The sequence below is a fragment of the Pseudorasbora parva genome, chromosome 13, assembly GCF_024679245.1.
Source record: "Pseudorasbora parva isolate DD20220531a chromosome 13, ASM2467924v1, whole genome shotgun sequence".
NCBI classification, from domain to species: domain Eukaryota; kingdom Metazoa; phylum Chordata; class Actinopteri; order Cypriniformes; family Gobionidae; genus Pseudorasbora; species Pseudorasbora parva.
The window spans coordinates 20,733,867-20,759,555 of NC_090184.1; the positions used below are offsets into that span (position 1 = coordinate 20,733,867).

Sequence of the window (25,689 nt, forward strand, 5' to 3'; positions counted from 1 at the left end):
GTCAACCTTGAACATACAACTGCGCGACTTAATAAGGCGCGACCAGAGACTGTACAAGCTTGGAACTCTTTTTCATCTAAGATAATCTCTTGGACCAGGGCCAACATCTAGGCAATCATTGTTAAGAACCATCTGCCAAACATGTTTCTGTGATTTTGTGCTGTCTTGTGATTTTGGATATGTCTGTAACCCCCCCCCCCCCCCCCCCCCCCTTGGAAAACAATAAAAATGTTGATCACAAAAAAAGAAAAGCACAATGTAGCTTAATCTCAAAAAACAAAACCGGTCCATGCCCAAAAAACTGTCTAGAACCAGGACATTCTTTAGAAGCACAGTGAGGAAAAAAACAGTGAAGAAGTAGTGCTCCTATCACCCAGGTCTCACTTCTACGTATCTGGGTTTTCCTTCACATAAGAATTCCAATTTGAGTTATGAGGCACCATAAACCATCTATTTTTGTCAGGGAAGAGAATATGCTCCACTACGGCTAGTACGTAAGGGAAAAACGGATGACAGATGGGGGAGGGGACCGAGAATAGAGAGATCAATGAATGAAAGAGTGCAAGAATCCCTCAAATAACCTTACGCACACACAGGTAGCTGACAAATAGACGTAAATGTGTTTTTCCCAAGATGATTTTGTTTTAACATGCATGTCTTTGCATAAGAGATGTTTTGTGTTTTTCACTAGTTTTGAATATTTCATTACTTTATTTCAATGGTCCTGCGGTGTGACAAATTAATTTTTACACAAATGTATTGCATGTAGACTCAATTAATAATGAAGTAATGAAAACTGCATGAACAATAATAACGCAATTTGAGAAACAGCTTAGAAGTAGTTTTAGTAAGAGTGTAGCATCTCACACCACAGGACATTTCAAGTCTTATTTACTTCCTGTTGGGGTCCTGATTAGCAGCAATTTTCACACACTTCATGAGATTACCCATTTAAAAATGTCAAGACTCAATAACTGGTGACTATTTCATATCTAGACTAGCTTATGTTTTTAATATGTATATAATCAATAGATATAATTGCAGGTTTTCTAATATTGTGTAATATTATTACAATTTAAAATAACTGGTTTCTATTTTAATGTATTTTAAAATGTAATTTAAAATGTAATTTATGTAAATTATTTGGGGCCCAATAAACATTTGTTATTATCAATGTTGAAAACACTTTTAATTAATTTAATCTGGCCTTTGCTGAATAAAAGTATGAATTTATTTAAAAGAAAAACATACTGACACCAAACATCTGAACAGTTGATGCATTTCCATAATTCACCTGAGTATAATCACACTACATTAAAGTTTTTTTTAGCAATATAAGAGTATATATATATATATATATATATATATATATATATATATATATATATATATATATATATATATATATATATATATATATATATATATATATATATAAGAATATAAGAGATAAAACTGAATGGGCTTTTTCAGTACAATTAGGCGTCACGTCAGCTACCCACATCCCTCATTACTGTGCTGCATGCACACACACTCATGCACAGTTATTCATGCACAGTTAAACACACATATACAGATGCACTCAGCCATACTGTAACTTGCTTTCTGTTTTCCTGTCTCTCTTTTGTTCATGCTTTCTCTCACCCATCAGGCTCATCCCACTGTATCCCTCGCTTTCTGTGTTTGTGGCACTGGCTGAGAGCGTTTTAATGTGAGCCCATTAAGATCAGGCGATATTTAATGACCTGAGCAGAACTGCTCCGGCAGCAGAAGACCAGTAAAACAAATGTGTTTGGGTTGTGGGCTCATTATTCTATCAGCTTTTATTGAGCCTGCTATTATTGCAGGCAACACACACACAGGGCTCTCTTTCTAACAAGTCTCTCTCTCTCTCTCTCTCTCTCTCTCTCTCTCTCTCTCTCTCTCTCTCTCTCTCTCTCTCTCTCTCTCAAAGTACAAACATTCACGACGCAACAGTGCCATGACTCTCTGTGCGTGATCTCTTTCACACACACGTACAGAAACTAATGAGCATGTTTTAGATCAGGAGAGAATCACGGCGTACTCCAACAGGGCAGCCAGATAATTATTTCATATGGTTTGAGCTCACTTTGAAGTGTGCGCTGTGATACACATTAGAATCATGCCTATTTATTTTTTTAATAACACACACTCATTAAGAAGACAAGCCGAATTCACACCGCCACTATAAATGCTATAATCATGAGGTAAATGCTGTAAATGAGTGGACAAAACCACAAGTAAACAAACAATGTTTATATTATTTAATATAGCATAATGCCACTGACAACATCCTCATGGTTTTCAGTGCTTATTCTGCACTCCATTAAATATGGAAAGTCATAACTTCCAATTGGAAAGTGCAATAGGATACCACTTGATGTGAGAATTTTACTTTGAACACTCTTGTTGATTTTGCAAAGATTTTGGTATATGATGTCACCCAAAATGTCGGCACCTTAAGCAAATAACATTGATGTCAAAGTTGTAACATTACACAATAATAAACCTGTTTGCGATACATAAAATAATAATTTCTCAGATGACAATCAACCTCAATAACAAATGCTAGCATTGGTGGTTTGTTTCTTTAAAAACTTTGATGCATTAAATTGTCAAAAGGCAGGATTGGAGACGTAGTCTCATGCTCACCTGGCTCCTGCCTCGGCGACGGTAGTTCCTGCGAACAATGTTCTTGTAGTTCTCATTCTTCTTAGTCAGATAGTAGAACAGAACACACTCAGCTACTGTCTGTGGGCGGACACACACACACACACACAACACTTCAAATCTTACTCGTTCTGCTCATACTCTCTGATCACATTCATGCGGTGCACACAGTCTGCAGTGCAAACAATGAGATGAAGAGGACGGTATTAATAAAGATGCAGGTGTACCTTTCTCTCCAGAAAGGAGGCTATCAGGCCAAAGTTTTTTGGGTGCTGGATAAACCTGCAGTAAGGGAGAGGAAGAGCTGTGATACAGAGCAAACACAACCTACAAATGCTATATTTAACCATTTATTATTTCAATGAATTTCGTGAAGGCGGTTTCTTTAGAGTGGAATGACACAAGGTTGATTAGTCTGGTAAGGTTCCTCATTCACTCTGTAAAAGTCATGCTTAAGAACTAGACTATGGCAAGATCTCTCTCACTTCCTTCTGCTGCTGACCTTTGCATCATAACCCAGTGTTTTACAGAGTCCCTCCATTGCCACATTAAAATCAAATTTGGTGCAGATTAATAGTAATGGACTGAAGTTTTTAAGTACGACTTTAGATTAGGTAAACATATTCAGTAGTAACTAGTTGCTTATTTGCAAGCATATTACTTGCCTTAACCGTACTCCATACCCAAAAACCAATAAGCAGCTAATTAGGAGTTTATTGGGGAAACTCCTAGTTAATAGTGAATGTATACCCTAATCTAAAGTGCGACCTATTTTATTTTTTATTTTATTTTTTGCATTTTGCATGGGCCGTGAGAAACTGAAAGGAGTATGCGTGCATAGAGCGGAATATCATGCAGATTTAATGGCTAAAGAGACAGTGAAATCTGAGCACTGAACACTGAGGGGGTGGGGCAGTATATATTTCCGGCCGGTCATTTTTGGCAGCCAAAATTTGAAAACATTTTTTGTAATCAAAATTTATCTGCAAAAATTTCTATTTCATCACATTCCGACAATGTTAAGTCAAACTTGAACTATAAGTTATGTATTTAATTTTTAAAAAGCAGAAGAACTGCCATTTACCATTGTTCAGCAAATTTTCAATAAGAATCTGCATGATCAGAGATTTCTGGCCAAAATACTTCTCCATGTAGATTTGGCAAATGGTTTAAGTTGGTTATGCAAATTTGCCACTTTGACTTAACAGATTTCTGTCATACTGTTCATATGGGACACTGTTACAGTGATTTTAAGCTTTTTATATTAAGGCCAGATTATGATCACTCTAAAACTATTGTATGTTTATTTCAGGTGCATCATATTTTTGGTTGGTCTTTTGGTAGAGCTGAAACGGGTCTCTATAAAAAATCAAATACAAAAAAAGCGCACTTGCACCACAGTTCATCTCAAATCTGATGACACATCTATAATATGGTTTGTAACTTGAAAATAACGTATAAAACAAACAGTTCTACTAATGCGTGTTTTTGTCGATGGATACGCGTACTGGCTCCTCAGTGATACATTACAAGAAACCGATAATAAAAAGAAACCGTGGGCAAAATGGTCTTCTCTTTGCAAACATTGTTGAATAGCTTTTGTAAATTTAATAAGGATTAATATTAAATTCATACAGTCAAATATACAATATTATTTCTGTACCTGAAAACTAATGTTAGACCTACCTGATAAACCTGAAAAGCACTGTTAATTTTATTAGTATCTTTGCTCGATTGTATTTATTTGTGTTGCTGCTTGTATTTAAATTATTTGTTTTTATTTCCCAGCAGCCATATCACCCTGTAGCCCAAGACTGGTTTCCCACTGAAGCTAAGCAGGGCTGAGCCTGGTCAGTACCTTGATGGGAGACCAACTGGGAAAACCAGGTAGCTGCTGGTAGAGGTGTTAGTGAGGCCAGCAAGGGGCGCTGACCCTGTGGTCTGTGTGGGGCCTAAAACCCCAGTATAGTGATGGGGACACATGGCATCCCTGGCATCCTGGCCAAATTTTTCCCATTGCCCCTTTCCATCATGGCCTCATAATAATCATCCCCATATCCTAAATTGGCTTCATCACTCAGTCTCCTCTCCACCATAAGCTGTTGAGCGGTGAGCGTTCTGGCGCAATATGGCTGCCGTCGCATCATCCAGGTGGGTGCTGCACATTGGTGGTGGTTGAGGAAATTCCCCCTTCTATGTAAAGCGCTTTGAGTGCCTAGAAAAGCGCTATATAAATGTAACAAATTATTATTATTATTTTCTTTATTTTTATTTGACAGTAGTCCTTTTTTTCCCCTGAACAAAGAAAATACCGAACTGTACCGAAACCGTGAACTTAAAACCGTGATACAAACCGAACCGTGAGCAATCTGAACCACTACACCCCTAGTTTCTGGAGAAGTCTGCTCAAGCAGTCATGCTTACTTCAGCATCAGCACAGAGCTGTAGATTTTAGTTATTCACTTTTCACCTAGGGCTGCACCACTAATATCAAGAAAACATGCACAAAAACTGCTGAGCTCTTGAAGCTCTTGCTGATACCACATGCTGATACATCTTAGTACAGATTTCATAACTCTGCACAGAACGTACTTCTCACGAAAAGTGTCCTTCTCCTGTTCACTCCACATGTTCATGACCTGTCTATCTTTGTAGACCTTCATGGGATCGTCCATCAGCCCATTCATATTGATGAACTTTATCCTCTGCTGTTCGGCATCAAACAACATGGGAGGAATGACGGCTAACTGACGCATCTGCTTCTCTGAGTTCTGCAGCAAAAGAAAGAAAAGCAAACAAAAATAAATATGTAAAGAGAACCGTCATTTCACAAGCAATGTCAGAAACATTCAGCAAATATGTGGACACTGAATCTGTGTCTGAGTTTAGGAAGTGTATCAGCCACAAAACCCTCCTGGGTTGTGCAAGAGACCTTGAGTTGTAAAGTCACTTTGATATTTGTGCACTTTTCAGACAGGCACACAAACATTTTATTTTCAAGAGTATGTTTATCTGTTATGTGTAACAGCATTTCCTATAGAATCGTTTGCAGCCCCTGAGTGTATGCAATACTGTTTAAGAAATATACATACACTACCGTTCAAAAGTTTGGGGTTGGTAAGATTTTTTAATGTTTTTGAAAGAAGTCTCTTATGCTCACCAAGGCTGAGGATTCCTGAAAGTTCAAAAGAACAGCATTTATTTGAAATAGAAATCTTTTGTAACATTATAATGACTTTACTTTCATTTTTGATCAATTAATTGCGATTTTGGTAAATAAAAGTTTTTTTTTTTTTTTTTTTTTTTTTCTGATTAAACTTTTGAATGGTATAAAATGTTATTTATTGATTAATATATTAATAGATTTTGGTTGTTATTTTTTTTATATACAAAAATGACAAAAAAAAAATCAAAACTTATTCACTATACAGATTGTTTTATCTCGTTAAATTCAGACTGCAAGCTCACAACTATGGTAAAATGTATTCTTCAGCTGTGGTGCTGTATATTTGACACAGAAAAGCAGTGAAGCAAACACTAAGTGTTTATCAAAGTTGCACTCCTACCTCTTGTTCTGAAATGCCATCGATGATCTCAGAAACCTCATGTTCGCTGCGGGCTGCTGAGGCCAGACCGCCACCTCGCTGAGCAACTCTACTGTAGAGAAACGCACAAATACAGACGTTAACACATTTCTATCAGATAAAGCATATGAAACCACAAAAAAAAAATATGACCAAGCAAAAGTCTACAAAGTTCAAGACGGAATATGGCCACTCACTTCTGCATGCGCTCCTGCATCTCTCTCTGTTTGCGGATCTCAGGAAACTGCTTTTCATAGTACTCCCGCACTTTGCTCTCTTTGGCTCTGCGGCGTGGGTTATTCTCGATGCGTTCAACTTTCTTCTCCCAGGCTTCCATTAGCTGGTCATAGCGCTGACAGAATTTTTGTTCCTGAGCACACCAGTCAATGTAAAGGATGAAAATCAAAGTGTAGGCAGAGTAAACTGCAGTAGAGTCATCAAGAGAGGAAACATTAGAATGAAACTGATTACTGACAGCTAACAGTTCTAAAGCAGTTTTAACCACTCCATCCTTCAAAAACAATGATATGATCACTTGAACCACCTCTATGGATAGCTATGCTGGTTGCCCTGGTAAGGAATAAACAAATATGCCCAATTTCCAGGTATAGGGAGCTCCAGCAATGCTTTATGTGTGTATGTGTGTGTATGTGTGCGTTTGAGTGCTATCACTTACCCACTGCTTCCGAGCATGATTTCTTCTTTTGAAATACAGAATGAGCTTCTTCCTCATTGCCTGATTTCTGTAAAATGGAAAATTTAAATATTAAACATAAAAATGCCACTTCTAAACTTCAGCTGTAATGTGTCTCTTTAAACCCCACGTTTACATATCAGTCAGCTTTATGTGATAGAAAGGAACCCTAATTCTAAGTTATTAGTAACAATATTTCACAATATTAGTGTTTAACTGCATTACAGAGCCAACAAATTTAGCCTTGGTGAGCATAAGAGACTTTCAAAGACATCACACACAAAAAAAAATCATCCCAACCCATCCCAAACTTTAAAATTTAAAATAACTATATATTACCGTATATTACCAATTTATTCCTAGCCGCCAACCTCTCACACGGCAGAAGTCATGACCATTAATCTACTCTTATCCTGCAATAATGACACCTACATGAGGGTGTGTGCACCTAGTTTCAGATATCTCTCAGAATGACATGTGCATTTGACATGTACTACTGGTGTGCTTAGATCTCTTTAAATGGTTGGTTAATGCACATACTTGTGCGAGTGAAATTAATAGTGTGGATGGAGAGGTGGCACTGCATTACGCAGCAGATGGCTGGAGGATTAGCTGCTGTACGATAAAGGACTCCTGAGAACAAATCTTCAATTATGTGTGATCACAGAACTCAAATATGTATTCTCTCTCTTTTTCAAGCACATATTTGCCTGTCTGAATTTTATGAGGCCAAATAAGCCAAAATATTACAGAAGGATCACAGATAAATTGGAAGTAGGGGATTTGTTAGCCACAATAAATGCGTTTTTTTTTTTTTTTACTTCTCTATGCAACACAAAATGGTCTTCAGCTGCATGATGCACAGGGCTCAGAAGCAAAACTTAAAAGACCAAATCCATTCTGCAAATAAAGGACTAAATTAATGAACATCACACAACTACAATATTAGAATATTAATTGGGCTCTACGTTTGTGTGCCTACAATGCGAGTTCTCAGTTTCATCCCTCAATCATTCTAAACACTTCAATAATTGGCAAATAAGCATGATTGTAATTGGTTACTCTGCATATTTCTTTATCTCTAAGTGGAAACAGTTGTGAGTGTTTAAGTTTTGAAAGAAAGAAAGAGAGACAGAGAGAGAGAGGCATACTCACATCTTGATGTTCTCATGGTACTGTTTGGTATCAGACGGCTGGTTGTACAAAGGCTGTAGGGGAGACAGATGAAAGCAGTAGAGTTCAGTTTCACATACAAACACACACCGCGGTCACATCAAGGCAGCCCAGCTCTGGGAGAACTTCTCATTTTCTACTGTCCCATTTTTCAGCCAAACCCAGAAACAAAAAGAAGACTGTCCTCTCCAACACCACATTTAAAATCTTCCACTAGTATCATAGTTCATCATCAAACACTCGTTTGAGATGTCAAGGGAAGGATTTTTCTGTGAGGAAAACTGTTGCAGTCACAGAAGTCCAGAAAATTTTATGAAATGGGGTAATACCCTGTTTATCATCTCGATCATCAAGACATTGGTGGTCACTTCCGGTCGGGTTTCTAAAGTAATGGAAGCTGAGTGGCGTTGCGCCAAACACTTCTGCACGAGGTCAACAGCCATGTTGTAAACAGGCAGCGGTGTATGTAGTCACACACACACACACACACACACACACACACACACACACACACACACACACACACACACACACACACACACAAACACACACACACACACACACAAAGAGAGACTCTCAGGCTGAGAGTTCATATATCACAGTGGAGGTCATGTTACAGCAGTCAGTTTTCATACACCTCAAATGAGAAGGTTACAAAAAATTAACAAAATATATATTTTTCAATAATTAGAGAAATCCGCTCATTCATTTTAGAAAATCCTGATAAACATTGAAAAATTGGGATGTAACATTATGAAAACATTATGAACATGGTTTTGATGTATGTTCAAACAGACCGTGTCAATGTCAACTCTGACGTGACATAACTAGCTAATGTGACACCTGAGCCCATCTCTCTTGAAAACTACAGTGTGCATGAGGTGTACATGAGGTGAGCTGATAGTGCTATATACCAATATATTTTTTATATTTAATAGATAAGATTGATGGAAAAAGAGTGATGATATGTGAAAAACTGAAATAAGGAGATAAATGTGAACTCACCAGCTCTACTCGGGGTCCGAGTCCCTCCAGGATCCGGTGAGCCTCCTCTGCCTTTTTCTGTTCAAAAAAGACACAAGGCACACATGTCAGCAGCACATCACCACAGCAACACACCTTACACTCTCTCTAGCGCACATACATAAACAAGCAAGTGTATAAGGGATGTACTATTAATAGAGCTCTCAACAGAAGACACTCGTTGCCCTCTGCCATCTTCCTCTCTCCCCTCTCTTTTTTTGAAAGCGGAAGCGAAGGGGGGGGGGGGGGGGGGGTGGCTGGGAAGGTAATCCAATTATATGCAATAAAGACAGAAGAATCTATTACATTCTGTGCTGACCTACTCAAATACAGAAAGAAAAAGTGAAAAAATTATGGAGACCTAATAGAGATATGGTGACAAAAGCAGCAGATTGCCAGCAGTTTTGTGTGGCTTGTGTTGTGTGTCTCTTTCACAAAAACATACAAAATAAAATCGCTAATATTACATTATCTTTCTCTCTCGACTTTAAGAATAGTCACACACGGGTACTAAATACACTCTCCAAAAATTATGGGGTGATTTTATTCCATTACTGAGATTGGATAAATATTTAAATGCTAGATTTATATAAATAATTCTTGCACTTTCACTATACCAGGCACACCTAAACATGGAAAGAATCGTAAAAACAAAAAATAAAAATGTATTACAACGTCAACAATGAGCATATACAATGATGCCTGCTCACATTTACATAATATCTATTCAGAATACAGCAACTTCAGCTGCCCTGACATACAAACTGCATATTTTATATGATAACAAGGAATGAAAACAGATGCTGCACTTATAACTGATTATTCTGATTTTTTTTTTTTAAATAAATCATGTTAAGAAGGTTTGAACCATTATGAACAGTTACGAACGATTTAAATAGCAGACAATTCTTTTTTTTTTTACTAACTAATAATAATACTATATTAAAATAGTGACAAAGTAAAATAGTGATAAAATTTGACCGTATGGTTGTCAAAATATCATTCCTTTTGATTAATTAATCGGAGAAAAAATAACATGTTAAAAACCTGCAGATTAATCCATTCCGTATTGAACTTTGACCCTGACCCTCCCCACCGTTCAACTGTAAAATGAAGGAAGCAGATGAGAACGCACTGCCTGGATCATTGATTAGAACATTTCATTATAGAAGAAAACCCGGCTTGATGGAAGTGTACCAAATGCAAAGCATCCAGGAGTTAACGTTAATCTGGAGGTACGACCGAACATCCTGTGATGATAACTCTAGCAGTCAACGTCATCTTCAAACCCCACTGTAAGTAAAAACTGCCTGGGACAAATGCTGTCAAGATGAGATGAAGCTGGGCTATGTCTGTGTCATTATGCCAAAATTATCTTCATGTCTTGTTACGAAATAAAAAGTAAACTTTCCTCTCTTCTCAACATTATCGCCTGGTGCTAGCACGGTGTACTATATTTTATTTTACTATAATACATAGTAATATTATTACTATATATTACTAATATTACTATTAAGCCGTATGTGTTGTGTCTATGCGTATATTACGGTCTATGATCATGTCACAGATGGACGTACACAGTAAACAGATCAGGTAATTTACATGGTGGAATATTTTGTTTGATCAGTTAATGGAAAGGTTTATCCCATTCCACCCTTCTCAAACTGATTACAGTTTCAGTTTGGGCAGTTTTATTCTGATTTAGGTGTTTATATGAAACATTTTCACTTGGATTGGACTTTTAAACCACTTACAGTGCTCCATGTAAACGCACCTACTAAAACGCAAACTTAGCAAATCTGTATGTGACCGACTGAGCACTTCCCTTGCTAAATGGATTGCAATGTCCTGCAGACCAGTTTCCTTGTATGTATGTACAGTGAAAAAACACATACATACACACGTACATACATACCATGCATGCAACTGTATCTACATACATACATCTTCCTAAAGCACTTTTAATTTATTTCCTCAGCATACTAGGTCATATTGTTGATTGTGAATTTGAACAATGAAAATAATAGAGTTTTTGAACTTTAATGTCACTAATGCTGATAATGTCATTGAGTTGAATTTAAATATTTAAAATACTTTCACACCAAAAATATGTAAAATGTATTTAGATTAATTAATCACAGAGTATGAAATTAATTAGAATACATTTTGAATCAATTGACAGCCCTAATATAAAGTAAACCATAGTTACATATATATATTATCAAATCTGATTAAATTTCATTTATACTTTAATTTATACAAATACTAATTCAAAGTATTTTATTATGTAGGTAAAGATTTAAATAGCAGGTTTAAGAATTATATTAAAATTAAATGTGAATTAATAATATTTTGTAAAATATTAAACTAAATTAGTTAAATTGGCTAGGCAACGTGGGGGAGAGGACGCTGGCGTTGTCTGTTCGCCGCTTCTCCACCCACAAATCATGTTACTGTACTATTAGATTTAGATTTTATTTTATTATGTTTGTGACTAGTCACAAACATAATAAAACTACATAAAATAACTACATAATAAAATAACTGTTTTCTGTTCACCATCGGCACTGTTCTGTTCACCATCGGCTCTGTTTTCTGTGTTCAGTTTTCTGTGTTGGTTGATTGTTTGTAGTATTCTATATTTTTACTTGTTATTCATTTTTTTGTTATTTTTTCCCTTTGTTGCACTTTGAGATTCTTCGGAATGAAAAGTGCATTATAAAGAAAATATATTATTATTATTATTATTATTATTATTATTATTATTATTATTATTATTATTATTATTAAATATAATTATGAATATATAACTACATATTATATATTTTTATTTTACTTTATCAAATGTCTTTCTACCCAATGGGCATAGGTTAGACAATCATAATAGAGGTTATTTACATAGAGGTGTATTAAAGATACTGCAGCCAAATGATCTCTTATTTCCAAGAGAGAAAGGATACAAAACCTCTTTTATTGCTGGAATCTTGTCTAACATTATAAATGAACTTCAAAGGAAAACAACAAACAGGTACTGTAGAAAATGGCACACACAATTTCCTCTCCCACTGTGAATCGGTGTGATACTGGCACACAAAACTAGCTTCTGTATTCTATCCCATGGATTTCACAGAGCATCGAGTGCTTCCTGGAAGAGAGCAGGAAGAAGTGAGCGCTCTTCTGCGGTATCGCAGCATGAGAGACCTTAATGGATTAAGAGATAGAGGGTGTGATTAAAAGATCACAGCAGGACAGAAGCCAGAACCACCTGACAGAGGAAACGAAAGTACAGACCTGGATACACTTGTGGCAGAGAACAGTAAAGGGCAGATACAATTATGATGGAGTTAAATGAAACTTTCAGCAGGGTATGCTGAAATTTTGTGCTAAAAATGACCTCCACGGCGCATTCTCCGATCACTCGAACCTCAGAGGGTGGTTTGAGTTGCAGAAAAGATGTAACAACCAGAAAAATATTAATGAAATAAAAAACAACCACCAGACTAACAAATAAAATGTGCTATATACACAGTGGACTCTCAGATGACCCAAATCCTGGATAACTTTTTAAGGGTGTTTTTTAACAGATGTTTACAGATTATCACAGCCAAAACTCCATTCCTAAACATTTCTGCTGTATAAAGTACTTTGAGTCAATTTCTCAAAAAAACAAAATGCAAATAAATATTTGATATTGTATATAAGCTACCCTAGTTTGAGACTCTGCTTTAATCCTTTAATGTCTCCCCACTAGAGGGACCACTAGCACCACAGACTCATCAATGCTGTGTATGCAGTATACTGTGCGACTCTCCACAGCTGCATCCCAATATACATACAATCCATAGTATAGAATATGCAAGCTTAAGAGTAGTGCCTCTGTCGCAACAACACACAAATGTATAATAACAAGGCTACCAATTCTGCTACTGTACTGTCTTTATACAAATATAATACATAATATAATATATACACAAGTATATACTATGCCTTTTACAGCAAAGTGTGATTCAGCATAATGGACTGAGTGTGTCTGCGAGTCATATGGTGGTAGATAGTCATAAGGACTGAGTTCACCGGCAATCGATTGCAGCACCTCATTACACATTTAACAGATTAAGATCTGTCTTTTTGTTGACTTACCTGTTCAGTTACTTATCCGACTTACCTGTTGACTTGATTCTGATCAGAGATGATTTTCTCTGAACACCAATATTCATTTGTTTAATGTGTGTGTATACTTGTCTAATGTAAGAATATATATACTGTGTTTTTGTTCTCACCCTGTTTTCATCATAGATGATCTGGACAAGGCTGCGATGTTTGGCTTCACTGGGTGGAGGTGAGATGGTGCGCTCTGGCTCCTGGGGTTTTGCAGCCTCTTCCTCCAGTTGTTGCTAAAAGAAAAAAGAGAGCATGAAAGACCTTCCCAACAACCCTGACTGCCAAATCAACAGTGACAAATCTTAAAAAATAAAATAACTAAAGATGCACCGATGCCTATATGTCTCCACTGATACCGATAGCAGATTATTTATAATGATTATCAGCCGATGCCGATAGCTCAACTCTTCCCAAAAAAATGCAGCTGTACGTCAAAATGACGCTTTTGAATCAAAACAATTGATCCTCATTGAGCTATTCACAATGGGCACGATCATTCGCAGCATAACAAAGCGGGGGGAAAATTTCAACCAGTGTGTCGATTTTTTTCTGTTGCCTTGTGGCAAAACGAGCCTTCCAATTAGATTTGAGGCTACCTGAGCCGCCACTGTTGCACAAAAGTGTGAGAGTTGTGCTGCTGTATTGAAAACCTGTGTAAACACAGAATAAATGTATTCCAGAAGAGAGTGTCTGTGAACAGATTTATTCTCACATTTATTCTCGCTCAAGAGCTGTCAATCATATTGTGATCATAACTCCTGCCCTTCCGAAAGACAACATTGTGTTCATTGCATTGTTCTACACATAAATAACAAAACAAAAAAAACATATTTATATACAAAAGAATCAAAATCCACTTAAGATTGCAGTTGGAAGTTATTACACGCACTTGATAATGGTTTCTGTGTAGTGGCAAACTTCAGGGAGAAACCACGCACCATCCCACCCTGGCTTGAACCACAGGGGATTAATAAGGTCAAACAGTATCCGAACCCAGGATATGATTGGACCTGACCATCGGCCATCATTTTCAAATCGGAAAAGATTAGGGATGCACCGAAATAAAAATTCTTGGCCGAAACCGAAAAAGAGGAAACCCAGGCCGGAAACTGTAACACCGAAAGAAATAATGCCAATTATTAGTAATTGGAAACCAATAGTAACCATTGTATTTATGGATATGACTGTGTAACTTTACTAAAAATCAAGGCATGCGATTGCATAAATTAATATTAAAGTTTCAAATAATAAATCAATTACAAATTATGCATACATTTATTTAGGACATGGCAACAATGCACAGTATAAAATAAAATTCAGAATAAAATGTTTAACTTGACCTCACTCTTGTACATTTAATAATAATGCACAGGCCTACTGGACTGCAGAAAGGTACAGTAATTGAATAAAGTAATCAAATGTAAAATAACTGTATATTTAACTGTTTAAATTAAAGATTAATCCTTATTATACTTACAAAAGCTATTCAATCAAGAGCAGTGAGCGATGTCCTTATCTTTTGTGTGACATTAAACAGACAGCAGTAAAGGCTACTGCCCCTTTAAGACCTAATGCACGGTTATGTGTCGTCTTTCTCGACTGTATACAGTTCACTTAAGGCATATACAGACCATGTCTTCTTGGATACTCATCAAGATGGACATGTTGACATACTTTTTCTGTGAGTTTGTCCGTTTAAGTGCAAGACTTGAAAGAGAACTCAATATTTGCACGCTGTGAGTGTGAGACGAGTGCGCGCTCTTGGATGAGTGCAGATACAGATCTTCCCACAGCGTGCGCGAGTCCTCATTCACGACTTACGTTCTACACCCGGGTGATGACAGAGAAAATGACTGGTCATATTTGAACATTTTTCTTTTATTATCGCTGTTGTTGTACTGCATCACTGAGGAGCCAGCACGTGTATCCATCGTCAGAAACATAAACAAAGCATTATTTTCAAGTTACAACCCATATTAAAGATGCGTCATCAGATGTGAAATGAACCACATACATCCACACTGCAGATGTTGCTTTTTAGACAAGCGCGTGCAGGTCACGGTTTCTGTTTGCGTCATCGTAACATTTCGGCCGTATTGTCTCGGTGATAAAAGTCTTTCGGTGGCCGAAAAATCGGTGCATCCCTAGAAAAGATGGCCAATAGTAAAATAATAATACCTTTTATCGGCCGACACAGATTATTATTCAATGCAACAGTGCATCTCTAAAAATAACTATACTCAAACTCATATTTATACTGACAAAAGAGGAGTAATGTAACTATGTTCAAATAACCAGTCAGACACAACAATTATCCAATATTATGTGAGCTAATTTTAACACTACCTCCACATCAGAAGTAATGGCAGAAAAGATCTCTGACTTCTCTCGTTGGCTGAAGATCACTAACGCTTTAGCTAAGAGAGTCAGCAAAACAACCTAATAGTCAAAGATTAATTATTAACAAAAATGTCACAGTTTATACAAAGATGCACACACAAACACAGAGGCCCTGGCCGCAATGAAATCCTGAAATGGGCCTCCTTGCAACATAAGCTCCAACTCATATGGATCAGCTCTTGTGCAGGATCAAGACGCTGTGTGTGCGCGCTGAGTTAAAGAAAATAAACGAGCCGTCCCGCCGTGCTCACAGACAGACAAACACACGTAATCCGATATTCTCACTTCTCTCTTCTCTCCATCATTCCTTTGCTTTATGTTAAAGTTTACCGCACCATTTAATTGCCCCAGATGTTTTAATGCTTGGAGGAAACCTGAGGGGAGAGGAAAGAGATGGACGGGGTCCGTTACCTCATTGAAAAAAGACGCCAAATCTTTCAGAAGAAAACAGTATGGGGTTGAGGGGCAGATGAGGAGAGGTTCATTTTTCTTGGTAGCGTGACTGTACTTATACAACTACTCAGACTCGAAGCCGTTTCACTCCCTCTCCAATCCTCCATCACCCCCACAATGGACTAGCCCATGGAGCACAGGTGGCTTCGATTTATAGAACAGCAATTTGGACACGGTCCAAAACTTCAAGTGAATGGGGAGGTCTGTTTTACAAGAAGACAGGGTCTGCTTATATATTTTCTGCAATGGCACTGATAAAAAAAAGACTTAAAATATCAGAGTATAAATTCTTATGCAACCTTTAAAAAATGAGCCTTATACATACATTTGCTCTTGTGCTAATTAAAACATTCAATAGTTTAATATACTTGATGCAATTATTCTGCTGAAACAAGTGACCTAAAATTATACTGCTGCACCAACGTTTGAAGTAGACCACTGAGTAATGGCACTGCCAAGAGAGAGAAGGAGAGCTAGAGAGGGAGAGAAAAAGGAAGGAAGGAGACACAGGAAGTGTGTTTGTAGCCGTGTGGCCTGCTGAGGCAATAACCACACAATCACAACTCTGCTCCGCACACACACACACTCCATCTACTACTGCTACTAAAAAAGCATCAAGCATTGGACTCAAAGCATTCAGATTACATAACGCTAACTGCACTGTGGATGAAAGTATCTACTTATGCTTATTCCTCTGAAAGCTGTACTTAGAAAGAAATCTGTGTCCTCTTCTAAATAAAAAAGCTTTGCAATGGTTTCCTGACACTTATTTTAGAAGGCCAACTTCTGAAATAAGCCATTCAAACCACACCATTCAAAAATGCATATTAGGATCCTTTATGCAAATAAATGGGTAGAATGTGCTTGGCAAGGACATAGAGTTGTGATCTAAATTCTACATATTTACAGCTTCAACATAGCTGGGGTGAAGCTCACCTGTTTCTTACGAAGTTTGCATATCTGCTGCTCCACCATGGTGATCTCCCGGTCCACACGGTCCATGTTCTGGATCAGTTCCTCTTTGGAGAGCCGGGTTGGAACCAGGTCCAGGTCGGCCTCCATGGGCACCGGGCTCACAGGAGAGATGGGCTCAATCTTTCCAATGGAACTGCTGCTGCTGTGCTCCTGCATAAAAACATCATTGTACTCATTCAGACCTTGCTTTGTGGTGTTTGACAAAGCTGTGGTTTTAGATGATTTTGTTAGCAAGCCACTTTTGGTAGCCTGACTAAATGCTTAGTAAAGTGCTCAGAGGGCATTTATTAAGTTCCTCATTTATTCAAATAAAAAAGTACACAAATAACAAAAAAAGTACACAAACGTTCAAAGGTTTGGTGTTAGTAAGCTTTTTTAACATTTTTTAAAGAAGTCCATTTACTCACAAAGGTGGCATTTTTATTTTATTTTTTATTTTAATATAATCTAAAACGTAATTTATTCCTGTGATGTCAAAGCTGATTTTTCAGCAGCCACTACTCCAATCTTCAGTACATGAACCTAGGGCTGGGGCGGTATATCGAAATTTGTACAATATATTAATATATTTTTTAGAAATTATATGGAATGAGGCAATACCGTTTATATAGAGATACAGTAGATTGATGCAAACTCATCTGAAAAATAGCGGAATACACAGAGTGAGCTGATGCAGGGAAAAGTGCATGGTTCAACTTGTCCTAAACATGACATGCTTTATATTAAGGGCTTCAAAATATCTGGTAAGATATATTCGTAAGAAACAGAAAGATAGTTATTAACATGTATAGTTTAAAGAAGGGTGACCGATAAAAGGACTAAATGTATAATTTTCTTTTTTGGTCTGGACCAAAAGAACCAAGAGAACCGAACTACAAGTGGGAACCTACCCTAAAAACACCCAAGCTGCACCATTTAAAAAACATGTATGTCCATAGCACAAACAGGGTGGCACGAGTTACGTGTCAAGATTTCATTCATAGGTTTGGGGATTTAAACAAACCCCTAACCTCAAGCATGAGCAACAGCAATAGTGATGCATGCCTTGGCAAGCACCACAAATTAATACAATTCAGCACTTCACTTCAGTTTTTTTTTGTGTGCGTGTGTTTTTTTTTTGTGTTTTTTTACATTTTGGGTTCTTGGAAATAGATACAATGCACTCATTCTTCTCTCTCTCTCTCTCTCTCTCTCTCTCTCTCTCTCTCTCTCTCTCAAAAAAAAATAAAAAAAATAAATGGTTACAACACAGAACCGCTTGGAGACTGGTGGTAAAACTCTTATAATAAACACACAGTAAATATACACACAGCAGATCATTGGTTGAGACTATTGGAAAACCAGCTAGTTTAAAATGTGGTAAAGAGCCTCTGGGTTCATCCTCTCCCATGAAGAGAATGTTATATAAGAGGAGTGATCAGGGAGGGCGCCTGCTGTTTTCTCTCTCACCAACCCTTAAAGATCACTCAGGCAGAGGAGCCCTTAAGGCAAATGCCTGGACAAAATCACCAAACTAAAATACAATAACAAATAACAACAAAAAAAACTATATTTTTAAACAAGACTTTGCTGGCATCTGGCTCACATGAAAGATTATTACCACCCCATGTGTTTTAAAATAAGAGAATAAGAAGATTTATAAAAATAAAAAAAAATACAAAAAAATTATATATATATATATATATATATATATATATATATATATATATATATATATATATATATATATATATATATATATATATATATATATATATATATATAATTTACGAGAAAATAGACAATGCAATTGCCGTGTTCCATAATTAATCTCATCTTTATGAAACCACTCAACATTAAAACGAGTGGCCAAAATATCCAATTACAGGATGTTCATGGAAAGAGAGAGACAAAGCCCAAATCTACAAGGACACCCTGAGAGCCTTGGTAATGTTCAAAACATTACTGGGGCAATCTGAACTTCAGGCGGGATTTAACATTTGAAAAGGGATTTGACAGAGTCTCTCTTTAGGACTGTACGCACGCACAAACGCACACACACACAGTGTAGAATGAAAAGTGAAATTGTGTATAGAATTAAAACCCCAAGCTGCTTTATATAAACATAAACCTGAGTGCTAAGAAATGGATATGCACTGCAGTAACCTTCACACAAACTGGTACAAGTGCCATGCTAAACTTTTGAGCTTAAACTCAAACCGGTTCTCACTTTCACTATTAATTACAACTGAATCTGCATGAGAGAAATACTTCACACTGCATTCTAAAGAGAACAAACACAGATGGAACCGAAAAACTATTATGTTATTATGTAACTAAATCAATATGCACCAACAAACTTGACAGGTTATTTTTATAAAATGTAGTAGAATCACTATCTTCTCAGCTGTTTAATTAAATTGTTCAAGTTTTATACAGTCATCTGATAACCACTGTTTTGATAAGAAAATGTTATACATTATTCTGAATTCTGTGTTTTATGATCTAAAAGAAAACTGAATAGCATGAAATAAGTTAATAAATTGTTAAAGTTTTATCGATTTAATTGATTAGTCTTTTGATGATTCAAATGTAATTAAACCATTAAAATGGAATGAAAACATTTTTTTTTAAATTGGGGAAAAAAATAAAGATTTCATACGGCCCTAGGTGACAAGAAAAATAGTCCAAACAAAAAAGTGTGTCAAAAAAGAAATGTCTGACGGTAATGTATATTCAAATAGCTAATTTTCAGAACACAAAATAGTCTTTTTGATATTTACATATATCTCCTCAGACTTCAAGAAAAAAGAAAAAAACTTCTCAGATCACAATTTGACACAAAGTAATATCAATAATATTAATTGATTCAGTGATATTTTGGCATGTCTGTGATTATGGGATGACTGGGCGGTGTGCTGTGGTGACAATTCCACTAGATCTTTCTACATGAAAGATCTCGGCTACCATGACAACAGCTGTGGCAAAACCCACCACTGTGGACATACCAGCATGCAATTGTGGATTCGCATTTCATTTGTGTTCCAGGCCCATTGCATGCAATGTTTCACGTCGCGGACATGAATGATACCTCAAATCGCATGGCTTGAAAATGAAAAATCATTACAAGGGCAACCGGAACTAGGAATGACTACTAGTGGCCAAACAGTACAGTACAGCAACTGGCAACATTCAGCAAAAGCCACTGGCTGTATGAATGTGGTTTTAGTGATCAGATTTTTGCCAGGCCTACAGCACAACTATGCAAATCCCATAGATTTACACTGGATTTGAGCCATATCTAAAGACTTGAAGGCTACCGAGCAACCAGTTAGAACACCCTAGGATCATGTAGCACTTCAGAATCGACTGTTTATACCATCTAGCCTAACAAGCCAGACCCACATCAAGATGTTGGGTCTGGGATCTCACCACTGACAGGGCTCAATCCCAGGGGCGGGATAAACAGTTGTCTTTCAAACTCCCTCTGCATGCAATTGGATAACGCTACAACCAACCAGAGCAACGTGAAGCAGAGCTAGTTGATAATTAAACTTTCGCTGTATCTGGTCGGCAAAACTCCGAACACATCTTCTCTTCTTAAGAATGATTTCAGTGCCGTTCTTTTGTTTTTTTCTCAAAGAAAAAAAAGCTTAACTCCAAGTCTTCCAGAGACGCGCCAAAGCCGATTCGAAAGAGTAGCACACACAACCATCGCAACTCTGCCGTCATTATGTTAAGCCCACCCACCGACTCTATACACGATGTGATTGGCCACTACCAAAGTTTGGTTTTTCCAGCTCTAGTGTTGCACGATATACCTGTACTAGAAAAGTATTGCGATACCCTGCTATTACAAATGGTACGATATGGAATTTTAATAGTATTAATAGTACTGCTACTTTACCCCTTTAAGGAGGACAGTGCTAATATGAGCTGTATTAATGTGTGTGGATGTGTGACAGCAGGGGTCAGGTCGTGTGTGTGAGCTCTGCTTCACACATTGGAAGTAGAAGAGTTGAATATATACATGCAGCGCATGACAAAGAAAGCAACAAATATGCGTACATAAGAAAATAAAGTGCAGCGTGGGACGTTGCACGAATTCTGACCTGAACCAAGCACACAAGCCTTTCAGACAACATTCGATTGCCATTCAGTTCTTTCGCGGATTATTGTTTGGGGTTGAATGGTCAAAATATGTAAAAATGCATGGTCTGGCGAGTATTCAAGTAAACACATTCAGATATTTTCATAGTTTTTAGTTATATTTTCAGTCTTTAGTGAACGTATACAGTTGAGGTAATTACTAATTAGATCCGTGCAGGTCTTAAGCCAGACCTAATATTCTGTGATTAATGTTAATCAAACAATGAAAAATAGAAAACCACCACATGCTTAGCTAAATAACTAAAAAATATTTATTAAGAATCAGTGTATAGTTAAATTATACAGTGAAGACTTAGAAGCTTTATATTCTATTATTTAATTTCTTTCTTGACTTGCTATTGTTAAATAGACCTAATGTAGCTGAAAAATAAAGTACTGTTTTGTCATATTGTTTGTAATTTAAATGTTTTTTTTTTTTTTTTAAAAACAAAGATACAATTAAATTTATATTTCTTAAAAATACATTTAAAATATAAAATTACTCGTATCATGAAATAAGATTTTGGTCATGCCGACCTGTTCAGAATTGAAAGGTTAAGCCTAGTTCAGACTTCACGATTTTCAAACTCGTTGGGTCACTGCTCTTTTCACACTGTATGACTGTCAGGGGTATCATTCAGTCACTGCTGTGTTCACACTGGCATGTAGTTATTATAGCAATAGGAGGAGGGAATGGTCAAAAACCAGGGCAGGTTCTCTCTATTTCTCTCAGTTTATTTTGGCTCTGTTTGCGTTTGCCTGAGTCTACGCGCTGATATGAGCAAATATCCAATCATATGCACTAAAGTTAGGGGGTGTTTAGCAGCATTTTAAAGCCTTGCCGGTTAAACATTTCATTCGTGTGCATATGCACTGTTTTGCATTGAGCGCACACATTAAACGTCTGTCAAACACACGTGATTACTAGACAGTCTTACTGCTCTAATACTGTCAAATACACACAAGGTTAACAAATAAACTCAGTCGGTTATGTCTAAAGTGAAAATAAAATCCCATGCATCTGTCTGTATATTAGATGTGACCAGGTCTTCAGCAGTGCAGCCTAGTTAACCGCTTGTCCTTAAAGGGACAGTTCACCTCTAAAATGATGTTAATAAAAAAAAAGAAAAGAAAAAAAAGACCTTTAATACAACAGCTTTTAGCCAATATATTGAAGACTATGTAGTTTTAATTTTAGCCTACATTTATTCATTCAATTTCATACTTAAATGCTACTTTACATCTCTGAGCTGCCACTGTAAATCTTTATGTTATATAAAGCCTTAAGGCTTTTTGACCGTGGTATCGATTTAGTATCGGTATCAAAGTATTTTAGTATGGTATTATATCGAAGTCATAATTTTGGTATCGTGACAACACTATCCAGCCCACAAGTCTATGGCAAGTTGCTAGACGACACTCACTGCAAATTAGATTTGCTGCAGCTAGGTTGCGTCTAGATTTCTAGGCTATATCCCATCACAGATCAGCATTAGTCACTCTAAAGAGATGTGCAGAACATGTAGAATCCAGTTCTGAGCTCTGACTCAATAACACATTTATGAATCATGGGCTGTCAGGGTAACACGAGTCATCTAACACCCTAAGCTTTAACTAACCATTAGACACAGATGTGCTGGTTCACACCTGTCAGAGTGCTGCAGGTATGTTGCAAATGGCACAAACAACCCACAACATTGTATGTGAGAGTGACTCTTCCCCTCCCTAAGGTTTTACTTCCACTCGCTCAGTTTCATGAGTGTCATCGAGAATGACAGCTCTTACATAAAGAGAGGGGGAGATCTCCTCTGTCCACTTTGACTTGAGTGTCCTTTCAAAAGTCCCACTGCCTGTCTCTCACCCAAACATGCTCAAATCCTCATGTAAATATCCTCAATCGCTCAACCCACACATCTAGGTCAGCTCCATTACTAATTAATTACTGTTGCACAATGGCTTCCACCTACAGAGAGAGCGAGAGAGAGCGCGAGGAGAGCGAGAGAGCGAGAGAGCGAGAGAGAGAGAGAGAGAGAGAGAGAGAGAGAGAGACAGAGAGAGAGAGAGAGAGAGAGATCTGCCTACAAGCAACACATTGTCATGGCTGCTAAAAATAAACAAAAAGCTTTAGGGGGAAGTCATAACATCTCAACACAACATCTCTGGATTGGGAGCGTGATCACACTGACCTTAGAGCACAACTCACACAGAAATGCTCTAAGGGTGTAATCATTCTGCCCTTTATATCACAGCGAATTTAATCCTGCTGCACGCACAAGCACACGCGCACACACACACACACATCAAGGGCTGTGTGATTAAATGTAATCGATTATCGATTTTGGCTTCCAAAAATTAAGGTTAAATGATTATGCAGCTATCACATTGTGGTGCACTTTCGTATTTTTAGACATTTTAATAATTTTCGCTTCTGATGTTCAACTACTGTTGTGGTTTCTTAGTCACAGAGCTTATCCAATAGAATACATATATTTTTGTGTTCTTGTGTCATGAACATATTGACAGTTGTCTGTACTGTCCACGAGATGTTCCCATAGCCAAGATTATACCGCAAATGCTTTAAAACTTTTGCACTTTTGCAAACACCATTGCTCCTCTTCCTGCACAATTTGAATCATCTCCTGGGTCTTCTTGTTTCTGTGAGGAAGAGTCAATAATCACTCTCAGTATTGGCTATGTGATGCGCACTTGGCAAAACCTGATACAGTCTGGTGACACCTACAGTTGTAAAGCACCAGAAATGAACCTCAAGTGGTGTGAGGCAGCAGTGTGTTGTTATAGAGAGGCTGTATATACTCCACCTATACACACACACACACACAGACACACACACACACACCCTTCACAGAGCCCCTGACCTAGAAAAGAGAGCTCCTAAGAAGTTGCAGAGTTATTCCAAACATCTGCCTGTGCCGTTTACCGTTACACCACATACACATTAATTCCATCACAACCTAAAAAATAAAGCCACAGCTGCAATGACAGAGGTTCTGCTATTACTGACATAACTCTCTAAGATGCAATCTTTTAGACACATACAACCCAGACAGTATGTAGACACACATACCTGTTCTTAACAAATGGTAAATGGCAGTGATGGCCGGGTGATAAAAACTCAGGCCAACAGAAAAAGACAGGCTGATTTACGAGGCCAATAAATATGGACTAAGTGATAATCTGCTGAACAGACTTCTTATCACTCTTCTCTACAGTCGGATGAATCCTTGTATAGCATGCGGCATCCTTTCTAGCCTAATCCCACAATAACCACCATGCACAAGCCTGAGGATTCAGAACCAGAACATTAAAGCTTCTTATCAGAAGTAAATAAAAATTCTCCTATGCATCACAATTCTGAGTTTAGTTGTTGTTTTTTTCTCGCATGTGTGCGACGACACTTAGGTGTGCTTAAAAAACGATTCTACAAAGGAAATACAATGACCAAAAATACAAAGGCAAGTAAATACAAATGCATTGTCTTTGCTGTTACCTTTGATAAATATACTGAAGTAAATGTACTGAAATCACTGAAGTATTATTTTTTTTCAAAGAAAAAAGATCTTACTGACCCAAGACTTTTGAATAATAGTTTAGCTTTGAGACAAAAAGTTAAAAACGAGTTGTTTGTTGAAGCCTATGACTGGCAATTCACTCATATTTCAATTGCAGCAAAAGATGGACATATCCAGTTATTGGCAATAGTTACTTATATGGCATCTGGGTTAACATCAATCTGGAAATTAGATTTGCTGACCTTTGCCATTTCCTCAGCTGCACCCACAGTGAGGGGCTGACGATGGGCTGAGTGACGAATAAGTGAATCGATTTCCATGCGAGGGCGCTTCATCTCAGAGTACTCCACTTCTGATTGGCTGCCAGGGTCCTGCAGGTAAATGTGTTCATATCGAATGTGGGGCTCTTGACCTCTGTGGAGGAAGAAAAGGGCAGGGGAAGAAGTGAATTATGGGGAAAATACAGACATTAGCCAAATTCCAAAACAATGTCTGGATGAAAAGGTTAAAGAAATGGATTCACTTTTTTTACACACACTAAAGTTGACATTTAACTCATTTGGTATCATCAGACCACAACTGACCTCAGATGGGTGTATATGATTCCAGTAATACAAGACACTTTATATTCATAAAGACGGCAAAACCTCATTTTATCCATTAGGAATTAATTGGGTCATGAAAAAGTGGCCATTTTCTAATACCAGAATGAAGCCAAACTAGATGTGTTACATCAACTAGCAATTATTGATTACTCTGTTATTTATTGACAAGATTTTAGAAAGGCTGCATGTTGAACAATTCTCATGACACATTTATTTTGAACAATTGAGAGAAACACTGTCCAATAAAATCTACAAAATACAATGTCATATGA

General features: G+C 37.2%; 1 protein-coding gene across 8 annotated transcripts in view; it reads right to left on the reverse strand.

Moving 5' to 3' along the window:
- ncor2 (nuclear receptor corepressor 2) overlaps window positions 1-25,689 on the reverse strand; it is a 168,177-nt gene that overhangs the window by 63,844 nt on the left and 78,644 nt on the right. For 4 of the 8 annotated variants that reach the window (XM_067413411.1, XM_067413407.1, XM_067413412.1 and 1 more), the window contains exons 4-15: window positions 25,055-25,226; window positions 17,116-17,304; window positions 13,446-13,559; window positions 9,148-9,204; window positions 8,125-8,177; window positions 6,952-7,018; window positions 6,473-6,645; window positions 6,258-6,348; window positions 5,852-5,866; window positions 5,284-5,462; window positions 2,919-2,973; window positions 2,674-2,772 (exon numbers count right to left, since the gene is read on the reverse strand). In XM_067413411.1, coding sequence (XP_067269512.1) covers window positions 2,674-2,772; window positions 2,919-2,973; window positions 5,284-5,462; window positions 5,852-5,866; window positions 6,258-6,348; window positions 6,473-6,645; window positions 6,952-7,018; window positions 8,125-8,177; window positions 9,148-9,204; window positions 13,446-13,559; window positions 17,116-17,304; window positions 25,055-25,226 — 1,264 coding nt within the window. The remainder of the gene's footprint in view (window positions 1-2,673; window positions 2,773-2,918; window positions 2,974-5,283; window positions 5,463-5,851; window positions 5,867-6,257; window positions 6,349-6,472; window positions 6,646-6,951; window positions 7,019-8,124; window positions 8,178-9,147; window positions 9,205-13,445; window positions 13,560-17,115; window positions 17,305-25,054; window positions 25,227-25,689) is intronic. The other 4 variants (XM_067413414.1, XM_067413410.1, XM_067413413.1 and 1 more) reach the window with 1 other exon arrangement.